This window comes from Gallus gallus, chromosome Z (genome assembly GCF_016699485.2).
Source record: "Gallus gallus isolate bGalGal1 chromosome Z, bGalGal1.mat.broiler.GRCg7b, whole genome shotgun sequence".
NCBI classification, from domain to species: Eukaryota; Metazoa; Chordata; class Aves; order Galliformes; family Phasianidae; genus Gallus; species Gallus gallus.
The window spans coordinates 63,398,327-63,416,621 of NC_052572.1; the positions used below are offsets into that span (position 1 = coordinate 63,398,327).

The window sequence follows — 18,295 nt, forward strand, 5'->3', positions numbered from 1 at the left end:
AGCTTATTTTCAGGCATCACTACTTACAACTTTAAAAATTACATGGCATTTACTATGAACCAGCATAAATAATTTTCAGAATCTGTACTACATTTGGCAGTCACAATATTCTACAGAATATTTAGTCAGCATGACACGACAATTAATTATAGCTGAAAATAGTTAAACATAAGCAAAATGAATGGAAAATGCTTTTGCTTTTTTTGAACATGGTTAGTTTATGTAGAATGACTGGGTACACAGAACATATATCTCTTGAATATACTGGGTGGGTGTTGATGTTTCACTTCATTATATTCAAACAATCAGTGCCCACAGATTCTTATTTCTTTGAAACTATGTCTTCATTCATACACGTTTGTAACCTTTCTTTAAACCACACTTCAAGAATATAAATAAAGGTATTGAGTACATTTGTAGCTGAACTAAACATTAAGATAAAAGCTTACCTGCTGTGAAATCCTCAGGTTTTACAGGAGTTATCATTTAAATAGCTTTTTCTTGCAGAGATGACTTCTAGTGATGTGTATTGCAATTGAGTTTAAATACCTAGGTATTTGCAATTGATTTAATGCCTAGAAGCAATCATTCACACAAAAATCCACTAGACAACCATTTCTGTATATCCACTTCTCAGAGTTAGAGGAAAATAATGAAGACAACCCTTCTGGGATACAAGAATAAATACCTACCTTACAAAATGGGTAAGAGTTTTGTAACTTAAGTTGATTCAAAGACATGAAAAAACTTTATATTTTGGTTACATTTTCCCAAAGTGCTCTGGATATTCTTTACAAAATAAAGGATAACATCTTTTTTACCCTTTCAAGTAAAACTTTTACAGAAGCAGTCTTTTTAAGGTACCAAATTCCCTATCTACTCACTGGAGGTAACTAAGTTCTGCTTCAAGCTTCCAGGAGAAAATCCTGCTTCATAAGTTTGGGCATGCAAGTAAGTGGGCAGACTCTTGCTTTAGAGGTTTTCAAAAGAATCTAATAATCTTAAAATAGTTATTTTCAAACTGCTTATGTCTAAATCCAAAAAGCAGACCTATGTTAAGCACCTATTTTTACAGTGCATGTGTTCTACAGATATTTTTCTAGTAAACATGTTCAAATCCATAGCTACCTGGATTACCTGAAGATATATAATAGAAAACCATGTAATTTTAAACTTGCTTTGTTCCTTCTTCAGGTATATCTAGACAAAATAAATTGAAGTTACATTCATCATAAAGATTCTACCTACACCATCTGTGCATTTGATTAAATGGTGCCTAATAACCATTAATGTAAACCAAATTATTGTAGCAAATTATGTCTAACAAGAAGATTTATAATTTATGAAAGATAGACACTGTATTAACCAGGTAAGCTACGGATAAACTGAATTCATGAAGTCTCAGTTTTTTCTTGGAAAATTACCTTATAGATTAAGAAAATATATTTTTAATAGAAAATTCCAGTGTTTAAGATGCACGCTAGATCTGCTCTGCTATGTGTTATTAAAAAATCTACTTGTAAACCAGCTGTATAAGTGCTATCATCATGCCAACACAGAACAGCTACCAGATAAAATAACTATATGTATCTTCATAGAAAATTGGAAAACTGAATAATCAGAGCTGAATTCTCTACCACAATCAGCGTTATCATCCTGACTTTTAGAACTTGCTGGGACCTCAAAGTCTGATCCAGAGCTCCACGATGCAAACACTCAGGATATGTCACTGAGCTTGAGTTTCGGTCTCCCATTCTCCTCCATTTTGTCGCAGTGGGGTTTACAATCATGCTGATTTCAAAGCTTGAGGCTCACAAGTTCTGTTGCATTTCATACAGAGCTTTTGATTGCCATACCTCTTATCAGAGTTAAGACATCATTTACAAATATCACAACAAAAATATATAACAGTGATCATATGTGGAAGTTACCTGGAATTTGCACTGCTGTGCCTTCAACCGAACCCACACTTGTGCCAATCAGGAAATCTGATCCATTAGTGACTTCCGGAAGGGAAAATGATGAAGTTACAAGTTCAATAGTATTTAGCAACTCAGAGCTTATTGTTGACTGTTCATTTGAATAAGGATTGTTTCCAGGGGCTGTATTGTTTGTTGCAATGTTAGAAGAAATTGTTGTGATCTCCTGTTGACCAAGCAAAGCTGACTGTGTTTCCAAACTTCTATCCAAAGGCTCCAAAGATGAAGTTAGCATTGTAACTGCTTCCTGGTCAGGTTTAAATACTCCAACTTCTATACTGTTGGGTGAATCTGAAACAGGTGCGGATGAAAGCCTTGGTCTCTCTCTCTCAGTACTCCTATCACTTTCTTGACTGGGATTTTTCACTCTCTCTGAAGAAAATTCAACTTCTATTGTGCTAAGTTTTGGAACATCTGTGCTTGTTCTTTCTCCAAAATTCCAAAAAGCAGTAGGGTAGTCATGTATTGATGGAGAATCTCCAGAAACAGTAGCATTTTCCTCAATAATCAGATCATTTACAGAAGATTCTGTCTCCTCTGACCTCTCCGTTACAAATTTATTAAAGTGAGGAGTACTTTCAGTAGATATGCTTTCTGATTCAGGCTCAGGAGAAAACACTAGCAGAGAAGACACTGTTGTATCTAGGTCTGTAGTGGGTGGTTTATAAGTTGCTGCCATATCAGAACTAACCTCTTTGAAAGTTCCATCTGAGGAATGATCAGACTGATCTGAATCCTTTGCAGATGATGTACTTGGAATAATTACCTCAGGATATTTAGATACTCCATTAACTAACCAAACAGTTACTGAGGATTTAGGATTTTGAGATACAGAATTTAAACTCACTGAGTCTGTTTCTTCATACTCTGTTGATGCTGATTTTGTTTGCATGTATACTGTAGAATGCTTTTCTTCACTACTGCTAGATGATACAGTTGCATGTTGGGACATACTCTGCGTGGTGACCATACTTACATCAAATGTGTCAGTTGTCAAAGCCTTTTCTGTCTCCATAGTTAAATCTGGTGTAAGGGAAGGAATCATAGGCTTTTTATCACCTGATTCTTCTTGGCCCATTCCAGAAAATCCAGAAATAGACATTGTTTTGCTTTGATCTGTTATTACTTGGTTGTTTGCTGAAGTATAAGGCTCATACACATCATCTGTTGTGCTTGTCCTTCCAATGTGTTTAGCCTCGAACTCAGATTCTTTAGACTCATGAGGCATATGTGGGCTTACCAGTGAGGGTACTGTTGGAAGGAAAATTCCCAATTCATTGAGTACAGTAGTTGTGAGAGTTTCTGTTGCAAACTGCATGGCATACCCTGAACCTAAATCCTTGTCTACTAATTTTGGTCCATGTCCAGCTGTTACTGATTCACTACTTGGCTGAATGGAAGTAGTCAAAGAAAGATTATCACCAGATCCAAATGAATTCTCTTCAACTGTAGAAAAATTAAGTATTGAATCATACTTGTCCTCTTCAGCTTTCATGTTATCATCACTGACTTGTGTTGACCGTATGACAAGATTTGGCATTGTCTGCACACTTATTATATCTTCAGGCATTGACTTGGAGTGATCCATGTCTATAATAGTTGTTTTTTCTGATGGGATTTGAAGTCGTTCTTCAATTAGTGTAATATCACCATAAACAGAAACATTCAGTGTAACGTGTCTTCTATCATCAACCACTGGAATAATATCCAGTGACATCCCAGTATCACTCGTCAGTTCTTCCGATGTACCTGTCTTTGGATCAGCAGCAGTTCGATTTGCCACAATCTCTTTTTCTTCTGTAAAAAGAGATGCTAATCCTGTGATTACAGTCTGTGATCCATCTCCCGGTACATGTGTTGTCATAACTTCAGAATAAACCCCAGGAATATGAGATGAAGCAGTTAGTTCAACTTCCATCACAGAAGGTGCTGTTGAATGAGTCAATGTATCAGGGGCAAATGAATCTGAAACACCATCCCAGCCAGATCCCTCTCCAGAACTTTCAGGTAATACTCTGCTTGGCATTTTTGTTGCTGATGTTGCAAGAGATTTTCCCATTTCAAGATAAGGAGTTTCGCTCAGTATTACAGAAACAGGAGTTACGTCATCTGTAGTCAGCATATGTGAAGATTCCTCAAGAGAAACATCTCCAGGAGTAGGTAGTGGCCTGCTCGTTCCATTTTCTCCCCTTCTATGGTCCATTTCCTTGTTGTACGGGTCTTCAATCACAAGAAAATAATGTGTAATATCTTTGTCTTTAGAGTTGGAGTGACTGGAGCTCTCTTCTTCTAAAGCTGGGGAACTGGTGGCCATTGAGTATGCAGTTTCTGTCAGCAGCTCTGCTGCAGTAGTTGTAATTTCTTCATTAATTTCAGCATTTGAGTCAGTGCTTCCACTTTCAAAGACTTGTGTCTTGTCAGTGGAAAGTTTAGGTCCTACACTTGCAGGATGAAAAGGCCAAGGACTTAAAGTATTTGTGGTTTCTTTCACAGCCAATGACTCTACTAAAGGAATAACAGTAAATTCATCTCCTGATCCTTGTCCTGAAAATAATGGATCACTGATGAGCTCATTGTTTGTTGGTTTTTCTTCCTTAGGTGTCAGGAATAATCTGGGAATATCTTCTGTAGGAAAAATATTTTGTACCAACTCCTCCTCCTGCTCTGTATCTGTAAATGGAGAACTTAAGTATTTCCTTTCAATTACTGCAGACTCAGTAACTCTGTCATTATTAAATGGCAACAATATTTTTTCATCAGATTCAGCTTCTACTTTGTTTTCTTCTGAGTGTGGTCTGATAGTGGGAACACTTAAAAATTCCACATGTTCATGGTTAGCCTGTGTACTTATGAAGAATGGATCTTCCGTTGCTTCTCCAGAAGATTCTATTGCTTTTGGTAAAATTTCCCTTGGCCTGTCTTCCCATGAATGCACATCTTCTGACAAAGGAAGATTTGTAGCAAAAGATGTCACTGTGAGCTCATTAGCTGCTTTCTCTTCCATTTCTGTATCAGTTACAGTTTGCAAAGAGGTTATGTCATGTTCAGTACTTGTAACTAGCTCATTAGGTTCAGCAGTGTAGGCATGAACCACAGCGGATGGCATGCTGACAGTTTTTCTGCCATACTGCTCCTGTGGTTCTGGTTTCCCAGTGGGTGAAACTGATGCTTTTGTAAATGATTCAGTTAAAGTTTCTGCTTCACCAGATCCCTGGTCAAAAAATGAAAAATGGCTTCCAAGCAGTTTTTCCGTAGGTCCATTAGACATTAATTTTGTGGTGCTGCTGTCAACTTTGAGTTCTTCTCCAGAGCCATGCTCAATCATTAGAATTTTGCCCAAAGAAACAGCTGAAAAGCTACCTTTTCCCTTTTTGCTTTCTGTAGACTCAGCTACTGCTCTTATGGTACCATGTGTCACCATGGTGTCAAGAGTGCTGTTATTCACAACTGATTCTGGAGATGATGTGACCTCAGCTGTTTCTAAATCCTTTGTTCTAATTACTGGTGTAACATGGGATGTTACCTCTCTTCTAGAACCAAGTCTTGATTTGATGTCAGAAGGAGCTGTGTAAGTTGGTACTGCTTCTTGTGTTGGTTCTCCTTGGTTTTCTGTACTAAAGACATTCTCAGACATCTCAATTGCTACTTCAGACTCCTCTGTCAAGCCGTCTGATCCAGTACTTGAAACTGATGTCACTGGTCCACCTGTTCCTATGTGCTCTTCATATTCTGTTGTGGTATTCTTCAATGAAACACTGATGACATTAATATTTCCTTCATGTTTTACTGTTTGTGTTTCTATGACAGACCTTGATGGAACTGAAGTCAAAGTAGCAGACTCAGTGATAACATCTATGTCTCCAGAACCTGAATCAGTAAATGGGGAGTCAGTACTTACCACTTTTCTTGTGGGACTCCCTGCAAATAAGTCTGCTGGTTCTTCAGCTGATCCTTCATTTATAAAAAGCTTCTCTCTCAAGAAAGGAGTGGCGGTAACCTTTTTGATTTCAGAATGCATGGTACCTGTTATTGGTACTATTTCTCTGAGAGGAGTGGGTTCCTGACTTACAGTTCTGACTTCATTAGTAGTGCTTCCAAACTCATCCAGTTCTGATTTTCCTTTTGCATCAGTGGTTGAAATTTCCTGACTCGAATAAACGGTAGTCTGTACTTCTTTTTCATCTTCAACTTTCTTTTCAGTTGCAACAGAGCTGCCAACTACTTGCTCCATAATTAATTCAGACACAAAATTGGTGGAAACAGTTGCTTCAGAACTTTGATCAAAAGTAGAATAAAGAATTCTTGTTCCTCCAGGCAAAGCAGGGGTGATTTCTGAAATGGTTACAGAAATTTCTGTTGGCAGTACTGTGCCAGAACCCAAAGAAGTATCTTGCACTGAAAGTGTTTCTGCAACTGCTGTTTCTGTTGTCATGGCTGAAGCTAAAGTGCTGTTCTCTTCTACATCTCCAGAACCTTCCAGAACTATAAAAGAAGAAGCAGTCATGTCAGGCTTTGTTGTATGACTTGTTGCTTCTGGGTTGCTTTCAAAAGGGAATTCTGCATCAAGTTTAATAGTCGATTTATAGTAATTTCCTGGAGTAGCGGTCCCACCTTTTGGAATAAGGTCTTTCACATCTATGCCTACAGTAGCAGTATCAGAATCTGCACTCGGAGCAGCAGTTACTGCAGATCTTTCCACAGAAAGGATAGTAGGAACAGAAGTTGTATGAGAAATTTTTTCACTATCTTCATGACTTGACATTGTCAAAATTTCTGTGAACACAGACCTAGACAAATCAGATTCAGTGGAGCCATCTCCAGAAGATTCATTAGTGATCAAAAGCAAGTTTTTTGTGTCTTTGGTAGAGCTCTCCTCAGTTCCATGCCACATTACAGTCTCCTTATTTTTTTGTGGTGACTGCTCATACACAGACGTAATCTCTAAATATTTGTCTGTTGTGGTAACTTCTGACTCACCACTATATACTGGTTCTAACATTGCAACATCTGCTGTCGGCTGTGTGACTTCAAATGCCCCCATTACTTCTCCAGCTTTGCTTGGCTGCATTGTACCAGAAGCTTCTGTTTCAGATATTATGAAGGTGTTTGTTTCATTGATTTGTGAAAAAGTTACATTTTTTGAATGTGCAACACTTTCAATTTGGTCACTTCTTGCTTCCTCAGCTTTAGTGCTTTTAGGTGCACTTGTCACTTGTTGCTTTCCATTGATGAACTGCAAAGCTGGAGGAGTTGTAACATCAGTAGTATTTTCACAGTCCTCTTCCTCCTCTTCAAAGTCCATAAAGTTTGGAAAGAAAGGATCCAATATTATATATTCAGACGAATCCTGCACAGAGTCTGAAGTACAGGGTTCAGTCTGAGCTGATTCTGCATCAGTATGGGTCTCATCTACTGCATGAGGAAGAATGTGGCGACTGAACAGATCCAAAAACTCATTCACCGGATGATCTGCAAAAAAAAAAGAGCTTTTCATAATCCCTAAGTAGCAGTCATGGTTGTGCATTATTGCAAACACATGAAGTATAAACAAACCTTTAGAGCAAGAAAAAAACAACAGAAAATTAAAACACAGAAAATTCAGTATATTGCTTCATTCACAGTATGTTAAATGCTGTCACAGTATTTTACTTTCTAATCAGACCCTCTGAATATTGAGTTCACTGCTTATGTAATGCTGTCCACACCAGAGCTAACCTTTCCCTTGCTATATAGGAGAGACAAGAACTATTTCTAGACCACAAGACTATGGTTCCAACCTGCAGCAAATGCTTGTGCTGATTAGTGACATTAGCTAATCTTCACTAAAACCGAGCTTAGATGAAGCTAAGCAAAGTGAAATCTAAATTAAAGTAGGACATACAGAACATAACTCTATAGCTTCATTTATCTTCAGTATAGAGTAACTTATATTACTGTAATACCATGAAAACCACACCACGTGCTCTATTCATTACACTCGGACCCTTGGTTAGCAAATAGTCTCACTTTACAAAGTTGCTGCAATTTGCCATTCTAAATTAGTTAATAAATAACAAACAAACAAATAAATAAATACCAGATTCAAAAATCAGTCACCATTCAGACAGTAACACGAGGAAAGTCCAGTTACTTTCTTTCTGTTTAATACTCACTTTAAAAGATTTACACACTCTCACAGACTACAGACCTCTCATCTTCTGTCAAGGTAGTCAAGCAGATAAAAAGGAAGAAAGAAGTTGTAAGTAGACACTCTTTTATCTGTAGAAACCCCAATGATCATAAAGTCTGTAGGCACCTTATAAATGCACCTTCTCAGAACAAACATTACTTCAAACCCTCTAGTCTAGATAATAAATGCTATCCCCACTGAATGTACTCATATCCATCCACCCATACAGACTACAGACTCAGAGAATAAACAACAATTTTCAGGCTGTTTGATAAAACACTTAGCCTACTGATTTGAAGCTGGAAACTTTGATCCAAGATGTTACTCCAAGAATATATATTCTGCTTCTGAGGCTATGTTCAAAGCCATCTTGTCCAAATCAGTAATTATACTGATGAAATTATACTTTGCTGATATAAACTCGAGTAACAAATGAACCTCTGCCTACAACTATCTGAACCAACATACAGGACTCGTTGCAGCACCATCAGTGATGATTACTATCCAGAGGATATGTTTAGGTCTTTTAGCAAACTAAATAAATAATAGAGCACAATTTACCAGAAGTCTTTTAGGAAACTAAATAAATGATAGAGCACAATTTACAAGTACATCTTCCTCATTAGAACTATTTACACATAATTTAAAAAAATAAAAAGAGAGAGAGAGAGAGAGAAACTAACAGAGAGAACAGAGCCCTCAGAGATAATCAGGTGATAATTCTGGAGAAGAATGTGTTGAATCTTGTTGAACTGATGCAGAACGCAGTGAAAGGCTGGTGAATCTTTGGCTTGTTTTTTTTTTTTTTTTTTTTTTTTTTTCCCAATGCATGCAAACTGCCTGCAACTCAGGTTTTGGAAAGGTCACTGCAACTCAGTGGAGAATTAATGTTTGAGTTGCTTACCCTGTGCTTACTGCTAAACTTACAAGTACTACTGAATCTTCATTTTGATAAATCTCAAGCTGAAGAGTAATGGCATTTCACAAAGAACAAGTATTAAGAATCAGAAGCTATGACCTAATTGCTAAAGAATTTGGGAAAAGTTAAGATCCACTCAGTTTGTTCAGGATTAAGTTCAGGGTTCCCATTACAATGAAAAATGTTATCTTATATCTAATTTCTACCCAGCTATTGCGGGTATTTTCCCTGTGAAGTTTGTAGTATCAAGGAATTGTATTTTCATAAAAACTAGAAGCTCTTATTAGCACAAAACTGTACACTTTGTTTTCAAAATCCTGAACTAAAAAATACACAAGAAGTCAATAAATGAAAAAGGGAATGGCAAGTTAAATCTGCTAGAGAGCTTTCAGAATTTCTGATTCTTGGTAAATTTGCTATTATGTGAAACACAGAAATAAGGAACCAGAGAATTACAAATGAAAATATGCACAGACAAGAAAGATGGCTGTGTCCAGTTTATAAAAGAATATGTATAAATACCTTAGTATATAGACTAACATGACATAAGCATAAATTTTAACTTCACATACAACTGTTAGGATTGTGCACAAAGCATGTACTCTTTTGCAAAGAACTATATGTATTAAAAAAAAAAAACCAACCAAAAAACAAACAAACAAAAAAACAAAAAAAACCCAGGATGGGACAGGTTATAATTTGTAGGAGGATACCATTACTAACAAGTTCTGACCAGTGCACTGTTTTTTGTACAAGTGCACACCTGGGAGTCCCTCAAATTACTAGCTCATGCTAAATCAGAGTAGGTAATAAATTTAATGAACAACATCTGTTTCAAATTCACCTAGAAGATATATACAAATTCTTACATATGCAAAGATCTCTATCAGACATTGCTTCTACTTTGTTAGCTTTTTCAAGATCTCACATGCCACAGAGATCCACATAAAAGAATGTTGGCTATGGTGTGATGTTCCAGTAATAAATTTTGAGAAGACCCTTTCATCAAATACTAAATATTATTGTCTTGTTCTGTTTTTCACATGAAAAAAAAAATTACCAGCTTTTAAGAAAATAATAAGGAATCCAATTAAATTATTTTTTTATTAAAAATTTCTTCTCCTTTCTGGAGCTTTGGTTGCCAACACTCAGCAGTAACAGCAATAACCTAACAAACAATACAGCTCATATACCATGTAATCTTGTCCTCTAAGAATAAGCAAGACTCTGGGATGAAAACTTACATACAATCATAAAATGTGAATAGGAAGGGAGAAGCTTTATCTATCAGAGTGGTTTGTTGATGCTCACGGCAGACACGCAAACACTTGCAATAGCTTCAAACTTTTAGATGTAGCTGAAAGATGCTGTCTATGTTTGTGCCCATTTCATCTGCAGGGAAAGACATCTAGATTGGAGCCTGATATTAAGAGGTGAGGTGAGGATAAAGGAAAGGAATTCAGTTCCTATATGTTCTTATCAATAGTTCACATTACAATGACAAAAAAGACCAAAGCAGCACTTGTTCAAAGAGGTGCTCTTCTATCACTTCTTCAAGAAGAAAGTAAAAACAAACAGTTAAAAAGTTGTCTAAACAGGGGTAGTAGGTCTAGATTGCCAGTCCAACAGAGATTTGCCAGTAAAGCCTTTTATTGAAAAACTGAAGGGGTATGGAGTGAAATAAAGATGAAATAGATAGGTGGAGAGTTTTACATGCAGCCTAGAGTGCTTAATCAATTTAATACATTTAGATGTTTTAAATTGCCTGCATAGCATAAGCATCTATCTCAGAATGTGTGTAACTGTGAATAAGGAATGGAAATTCCCTTGCTCCAGGTGCTTTTTGGACACAAGAGGATTTGACTGCTACTACTGAAAACCACAGAGCAATGGATGGAGATGGCATTAATTTCCATTCCACGCCTTCTCATGATCTTTGGCTCTAAAGTCAAATTAATTTTCCACAGGCTCAAAGACAAGAGTTGCCCCAAAGTTACTCACTACTGCCTTCCACACATGTAAATAATGTATAACATGTGATACCAGTTGTTTTTTTTTTTGTTTGTTTGTTTTAAACACTATTAATATTCTATAATGAATTCTAAAAGGCTTTTCCAAGATCATTTGGGAGGGGGGCAGGCATTAGAGAGGGCTTCCCCTCTACAAACCCTTCCGATAAGCAGCTGAGTTAGAGTAAAAAGTTAAATGAAAAATAGATTCTGACTTTTTCAAACTTTTAAAAAACTTAAATATAAAGACCAGTAGATGTATGGATTAAGCATGTTCTTGTAAGTCTTGTTCGTAACAGGAATATTAGCATTCAATCTGACATTCTGCAAACAGCACAGTTTCACCTGTGGATTCCTGCAGCTTCTCCACTTATGGTGAAACTTCCAAAGTTATGTGTCAGAAGTAATAGAGTTTGTTGTTTTGTAGGACTACAGGTCTGATAAACCCATGATACCCACTGAAAGAGTCACACAATGTTCTGTGGACTTTGATTCAGGCCCTGTATTTTGTTTAGAATAGAGATAAAAAGAAAAGATAATTTTAAAGGAAGAACAAAAACATTTTGGACTGTTTGTCTTGAATGTGAGTATCATTCCATAGTGCGACACTATCACAATTTACATAGCATTCACTATTAAGAATACAGAACCACAAGGCTAGGATGAAAGAAACGATATAGTTTGCATTACTCACATTTATTCCTGCATTTCATAATCAGGAATTTTTTATTTTGACTCCATCAGAATTATATCACAGTGGATTTAGTTCATATTATGACTATAATTACAATAAGATATTGTATATTGTATATATGTGTTTTTATCATATCTCTGTAAATGTGACATCTATTGACTGTAAAAAAAAGGTAATGTAGTAACTTGCAAAGAAACTTTTTTTAAAAAATAACCTTTGGCTCAGAAGGAAAAGTGATTAACCATTTAAGACAAAAAATGGAGAATCCTCCCCCCCTTTTTTCCTTAGTTACTACATTCCATGCTTTACTGGTTACATCACCTTGTTTCTTCCCCATAGCTATATACTCCACACTACCAGGTACCTCCTTTTCTTTGCTACAGTTGGTCAGCACAGTATGACAACCACCACCTCCTGCAGAAGACCCCCATCACATGTGCTATGATAAACACACACCTCAGCAACAGCCTTGAATATCACCTCCAACAGACCACATGCTCTGGGACTATCGTTTGGGTATCTGGGATGGGGACTAGGGAATAGACAAAACTGTAATTGTTAGCACTGTGGAAGAACAGTGGCAAGCTGATAAAAGAACTCAAGTCAGCGATCTCAAGCAGCGATCTCTTCAAACCATCTACTGATTAGACTTATAGAAAACATTCTGAAAAACACAATGCAAAACATGACTATATTTTAAAAACATGCTGTGGAAAGCACGATGATAGAACTGAGGACTAGGTGCACAAATCAGTATCTGATTCATTTTTGTATATTCACAGAATTTAGCCTAGCCTCTCACATGAGATGGGTCAGAGAATTTCAGTAATTCCAACCTTAGACAGTGGATAAAAGATGCTTTGAAAGATTGATTCAAACAGAAATCTATGGAGCACCTCAGTAAACATGCACGTTGGGTTTGATTAAGTCTCCCTGAAGAATCCAAACTCATGGCTTTTATGCGTTATCTGAAAATTTACAAACATTTGTGAGACACACCTGATAGGTTAGCAAGTGTGACCTACCAACAGTAAGCACAGAGTCACCAGACATCAATTCAGACAACAGACATTTCCATTTCTTCTTTAAAATGTTTAGTACCCCTCAAAGTGGGGGGGTCCAAACTGAATTATTTAAACTGTAAAAAAAGTCAGTGAGGGCTCACATCTGGGCTTTGGAGAAGACTAAGCCTGAGGAATGACTGTAAGAGCTCCAGGTGACCACTGACTCCCCAGAGCTCTCAGCTCTGCTGAGGATCAGCATTGCAGCAGAAGCTGACTCAAACAGTTTGAGGACTACAGCTTTCTGAAAATCTTCCAGTGAAAGAAAGCCCAGTCAATCCCACAGCAGTGTGTCAGTCTCAATGAATATTTTGATTTAAAAGCATGCTGAAGGAGTGGAGGAGCAATTCGACAAGATGACCTTTAAACAAAAAAACTAAAGTCTTTAAAGTTTCAAAAACTGGGTATGTGGAATGACATCCTCCCTCCTCCTCCATCCCCCTCAAAAAAAGAAAGAAAGAAAGAAAGGAAGAAAGGAAGGAAGGAAGGAAGGAAGGAAGGAAGGAAGGAAGGAAGGAAGGAAGGAAGGAAGGAAGGAAGGAAGGAAGGAAGGAAGGAAGGAAGGAAGGAAGGAAGGAAGGAAGGAAGGAAGGAAGGAAGGAAGGAAGGAGGGAAGGAGGGAAGGAAGGAAGGAAGGAAGGAAGGAAGGAAGGAAGGAAGGAAGGAAGGAAGGAAGGAAGGAAGGAAGGAAGGAAGGAAGGAAGGAAGGAAGGAAGGAAGGAAGAAAGGAAGGAAGGAAGGAAGGAAGGAAGGAAGGAAGGAAGAAAAAGTTACATTTAAATTGATATAGAATGCTTCTGTTTTACAGAAATAAAACATTCTGATAACATCTTTTGGACTCTTTTGTTTCACAGGGTTTTTTTTTTCTTCTAAATTATTATTATTCTTTTCATCTCATTTCAAAAGAAATAAGATTCTGAAATACAGATATTTTCTGCTGAAGGAAAATTCCAAGTGTCAGTCTACAGTATATGCAATTCTTCTAACTTGTGCCATCTTGTAATACCATTAACCTACCTAAGCACGGTCAAAGTGCAGCAGTGCTCCAGGCATACCTCATCTCCCCCACCAGAAAAAGGTGGGAATGCTGCCAAGGAGCTGGTCTGAGGTGTTAAAGAAACATGGCTACTACTATACACACCTAAGTAAAAGACAACAAAGACAAGTCCAGAAATAATTAAACTTTTGATTATTTTAATGCTTTTACTCTCCATTAACATGGACAACATGTATGATGAGGTCTAGTTAAAGCCCGTTCTTGATGACTCTTTAGTCTAAACAAATAATGGGTTTTATTTAGTTCACTTTAAAGTGCTCCCCAGTTAGGTATATATTTCTGAAAGTTTTGTTAACTCTGGCTCCCATTAGAAAATTTTAAGGATGTAATGCACGTTTCCACTGGGCTTTTTGGTTGCTTTTTTTCCCCTAAGTTTAATCAAAATTTATTTTTTGCTTTCCATCTGACAGTCAAAAGAGAAGCTACTATTCCTTAAATCTCAATAGTAATTTAAAAAGAAAAAGAAAAAAAATGAAGAAAAAAATAAAAATCAGACATAAATTCTATAAATTGAGCTTGAATAGAAATCTAAATCTATCAAGCAAATATCTGGAAGCAAATATTGGAAAGGAAGAATTTGTGTACACCTGGATGGGTAGGAGTTGAAAGCAATTCATGGTGGGTGGTCAGCTTTGTCTACTCAAATTCACTTCACCATTCTGCTTTACCTTATTTAGCTACCTTTGTTTTCATGTGAGATACAGCCCTGCTGAAAGCCTCAGTATCAATTGCTGGCATGTTCTTAAGCTGCAGCCTTTTTCCAACTATGCCATTCCACATGTTCACACTTGACTGAATTGTTGGCCATAACCAGAAACACCTGTGTAAAGGGTGTCACTCATCTGGACATCTGTTTTGCACAGGGCTCTGGACTGCATCATTCTGCTTCAGCATCCCTGCCAAATTTTGGAGTAATAGACATGATGATGCAAAAACCATGTCAGAAATAAAGGAACTGTTTTATTATAAAAGAGTATCATGAAACCTTCTGGCAGCCTTTGGCATTTCCTTCAGCCTCACTGCTTCCTGCTTTCCCCCCCTGACACAATAGTAAGCTTGTTAAGAAAAAACAGATTGAGTAAAATGTCAAGTTGTTAAAAATGGTAGTTTTGTAGTGTCAAGTCTGAGCCCCTGCAAGCACAGGATATACTTTCCTGGATAACAAGTGAGTATTTGCCATACAATATCCTACGGACAACTATTTTCTTCCCATTTCCTCTCTGCTCCAATATTTCATTAACAAAACTATGTTCCAGACACCAATGTCTCACTCCTGAGCATCCTTCTAACAATGACATTTTACTTTATGCCTATGGAGAAGACACTTGTAAAACTCTGCAGGGCTAAAAAAAAAAAAAAAAAAAAAAAAAAAAAACCAACAAAAAGAAAACAAAAAAACCCCACTACACTACATCTTTGTCTGCAGCTGAAATCCTAAACAAAGTAAAAAGTCAAACTGTGCAGCCTGGATTAGCCATTCTGCCTGTTATATATAAAAGTCCAACTCCAGAGGCCAGCTCACCAGGGCAGAGAGTAGTCTTGGCTGGGAAAGGAAAGCAACTGCTCACCAAAACTTCAGCTTTGATCCCATGGGAACTCTTCCATGGTAAAGAAGTAAACAGGTCTTGCCCTTTGCTGTCATTTACACAAGGGCAAACCCAAAATGCTTCTGTCACTACACACTTGGAACAAGACAGAATCAGTTCCATCCCTACTAATGTGGGAATTGAGTGCCCCTTCCCAGCAAAAAAAGAATGACCTGTAGCCACAAAACTTTGGGCCAACATCAAAATGCAACAGCCATAGTGCTAACTAATAACAGTAACTAAAGCTCAATCCCCTGGTAAACGTCAGCAATCTTTGGCTTTAGCAACAAACTTGGAGTAGACTCCCTATTGTGGTAGTTCCCAAAAAATTTAGGTTGATTTCATATTAATGTAGGAGTAATACAGGTTGTTTTATGGAGCAGGCATGTGCTCAGTTTTACTTTCTTAGCTCATGTCATTTGCTTCAAAGGTGAAAGTTTATGTGGCAAAAATAAAATCAGAAAATTTCCTGAGGTTCAAGCTCCACAAGAGGCCATTGTGTTTATACATACAGACACAGTTAGGTGAATATGTCATATTATCCCATATGATCTAGCTCACAATGCTTTTTCTACAAAATATTCGAGTAGTTTATACATATGTGCTGCCATCTATTGTGATGCTTCTCTGAAATTTTATCCCCTAAAATTCTCCAAATATCTCTCAAGCACTCCATAAGCACACTTACAGTTTAATCTCTGCACAAGCCCACTGGTCTAGCAGACAGCACTCAAAACTATGGTGAATCAGACACACTGTTTAGCTGCAGTCCCTGTTCCTTCTGGGGACAAATTTATAGCTATTACTTTTGGGACAGTCCACACTCACCAATCTATTTTAAGGCTTGAATTTTATTCACTGAAATATGAGCAAGGATTTTCTAGAGTAGTCCACTGTAGGCCAAACCAACCTTGGCCGAGACCAATATGCTTGTGTTACTACACTTATCTTTGTATGTTTTCAAATATTTAGATGATTGTACACATAGATACTGACTTACTTGGCACGTGGATTTTTGCACATTTTACGCACTGCAAATTTACACAGAAGATAGAGAATAGATTCTGTAATCATAATTTCAATGGGTTGTTCAGAGTACCATCTCTTGATGTGTGGGAAAAACAATAAAAAAGCCTTCACACATTTGAGATTTATCTATACATGGTTAATAAGCATGGTTGCTTTGGGTATTACAAATCCAAATCCTGTTTGGGAATAAACTGGACCCTCAGTTTTACCAATGTAAGACTGTACAAATCCACTGTTGCTGACATAATATCTCAAATGTGACTCTTACTTTCAAATATATTTCTAGGAAAAGGAGTACAGTGTCATGCAGGTAAAAGCCTTTCAAAAACTAAATACTAAGCTTGATACATTTCTTTCTGAATCAACTTTGGGATGTCTTTGATCCTTCCACTTTTTTCCAGTCTGCAGGGACGTGTGCATAGCAAATGAGACAGAAAGATAAGCATTGCCAAAAAGGAAGCCTGGTGGAGCAGAAATACTCCAGAATGAGGTTATAACTACAGAGGTCTTATCTGAAAGCAACCTGCAGCCTATCTGTCAATAATTATTTAATTGCCTCCTAAACTGTCAGCTGGACCATACAACTTTTACAAAGGGCTTTCTGAATTTTGCTTGTAATATTTAATGGTGACTCACTGCAAACCTGAATAACAAATGCATGCGCAATCCAGGTCTCATTTCAGTCACCACCCCTAAGAAAGGGGAAAAAAAAAAAAAAAAAAAAAAAAAAGAATAGATTAGGTACAATCTCACTGTAAGTTCTTTTATTAAAAGAATGTCATTCTGTGTACATATAGGAATATCCCTTTTATTTTGGCACAGAACTACATCAACTATGTGGAAATTCTTCTTCAAATGCCAAAAAACTCCAACTTGAAACTATCAAACTTTCACTGGATGATGAAAAATTAAAAGATTACAGTTAAAAAAAAAAAGTACAGCAGAGGCTTCTGAAAGACAAAATCAATCCTAAAGAAGACAAAACTTCTAACTCCTTATCAGGAAGGGGAGGAGAAATTTCAGCTCTAATCATTAATGGAGATAAAGGTCTGAATGATTTTTGATGCTGGATTATCCTCACTGAAGCAAGCACAGTAATACAAGACTGACAAGTCCTAATACAATTCAGCAAGCAGTTTTTTTAATAAACGTGAATTACTCCAAAGAACAAGATGGACTTTAACTCCACGTTCCCAAAGGCTACAGAAAATATGTAGCAGACACTCTAAACACATCCCGACTTGTGCCAGGAAATAATTCACAAACCTCTTGAAAGAAACCAGCAGGCATTATGTATATTATTGATCAAATTTATCATCTAAACACTAACAAAAAGAAGGTGATAGAAAAGGCTAGCTGGATCAGCAGGAGTGAATTCAATCACTGTATCTAAAATGTGCAAAAAACAGCAGTAAAAAAAGAGCACTGAAAACTATGCACTCAGAAAGAAAGAATACTGCAAACACTTTCTGAGCGCTATTATCAGACTTAAATATGAAGTGACCTATCTTAAAGGAATGATTTTCAATTAAGAGCTTTATTATTTGAAGCACTTATAAAAATATTTATATTTCTGGGACCATATCCTGTATTCATTCAGAGTTTCACTGTATTCCATTAACATTTCATGTAAAGCAAAACAGTATAGATAATGTTTTCTGAAAATCACAAAAAAGTTGATATTCTCATCATAAGTATCAAGATTTCTTACAAAGGGGATTAAGCTCAGAAGACTTTGGAATAGACAATCACCTTCCTTAAAAATAATAATAAAAAAAGAATCATATTGCAG

At 36.9% G+C, this 18,295-nt stretch overlaps 1 protein-coding gene across 2 annotated transcripts in view; it reads right to left on the reverse strand.

Moving 5' to 3' along the window:
- Positions 1–18,295, reverse strand: part of VCAN (versican) — a 106,360-nt gene that overhangs the window by 27,150 nt on the left and 60,915 nt on the right. For both annotated transcript variants that reach the window (XM_040655380.2, NM_204787.1), the window contains 1 exon segment: positions 1,932–7,448. In XM_040655380.2, the coding sequence (XP_040511314.2) occupies positions 1,932–7,448 (5,517 nt within the window).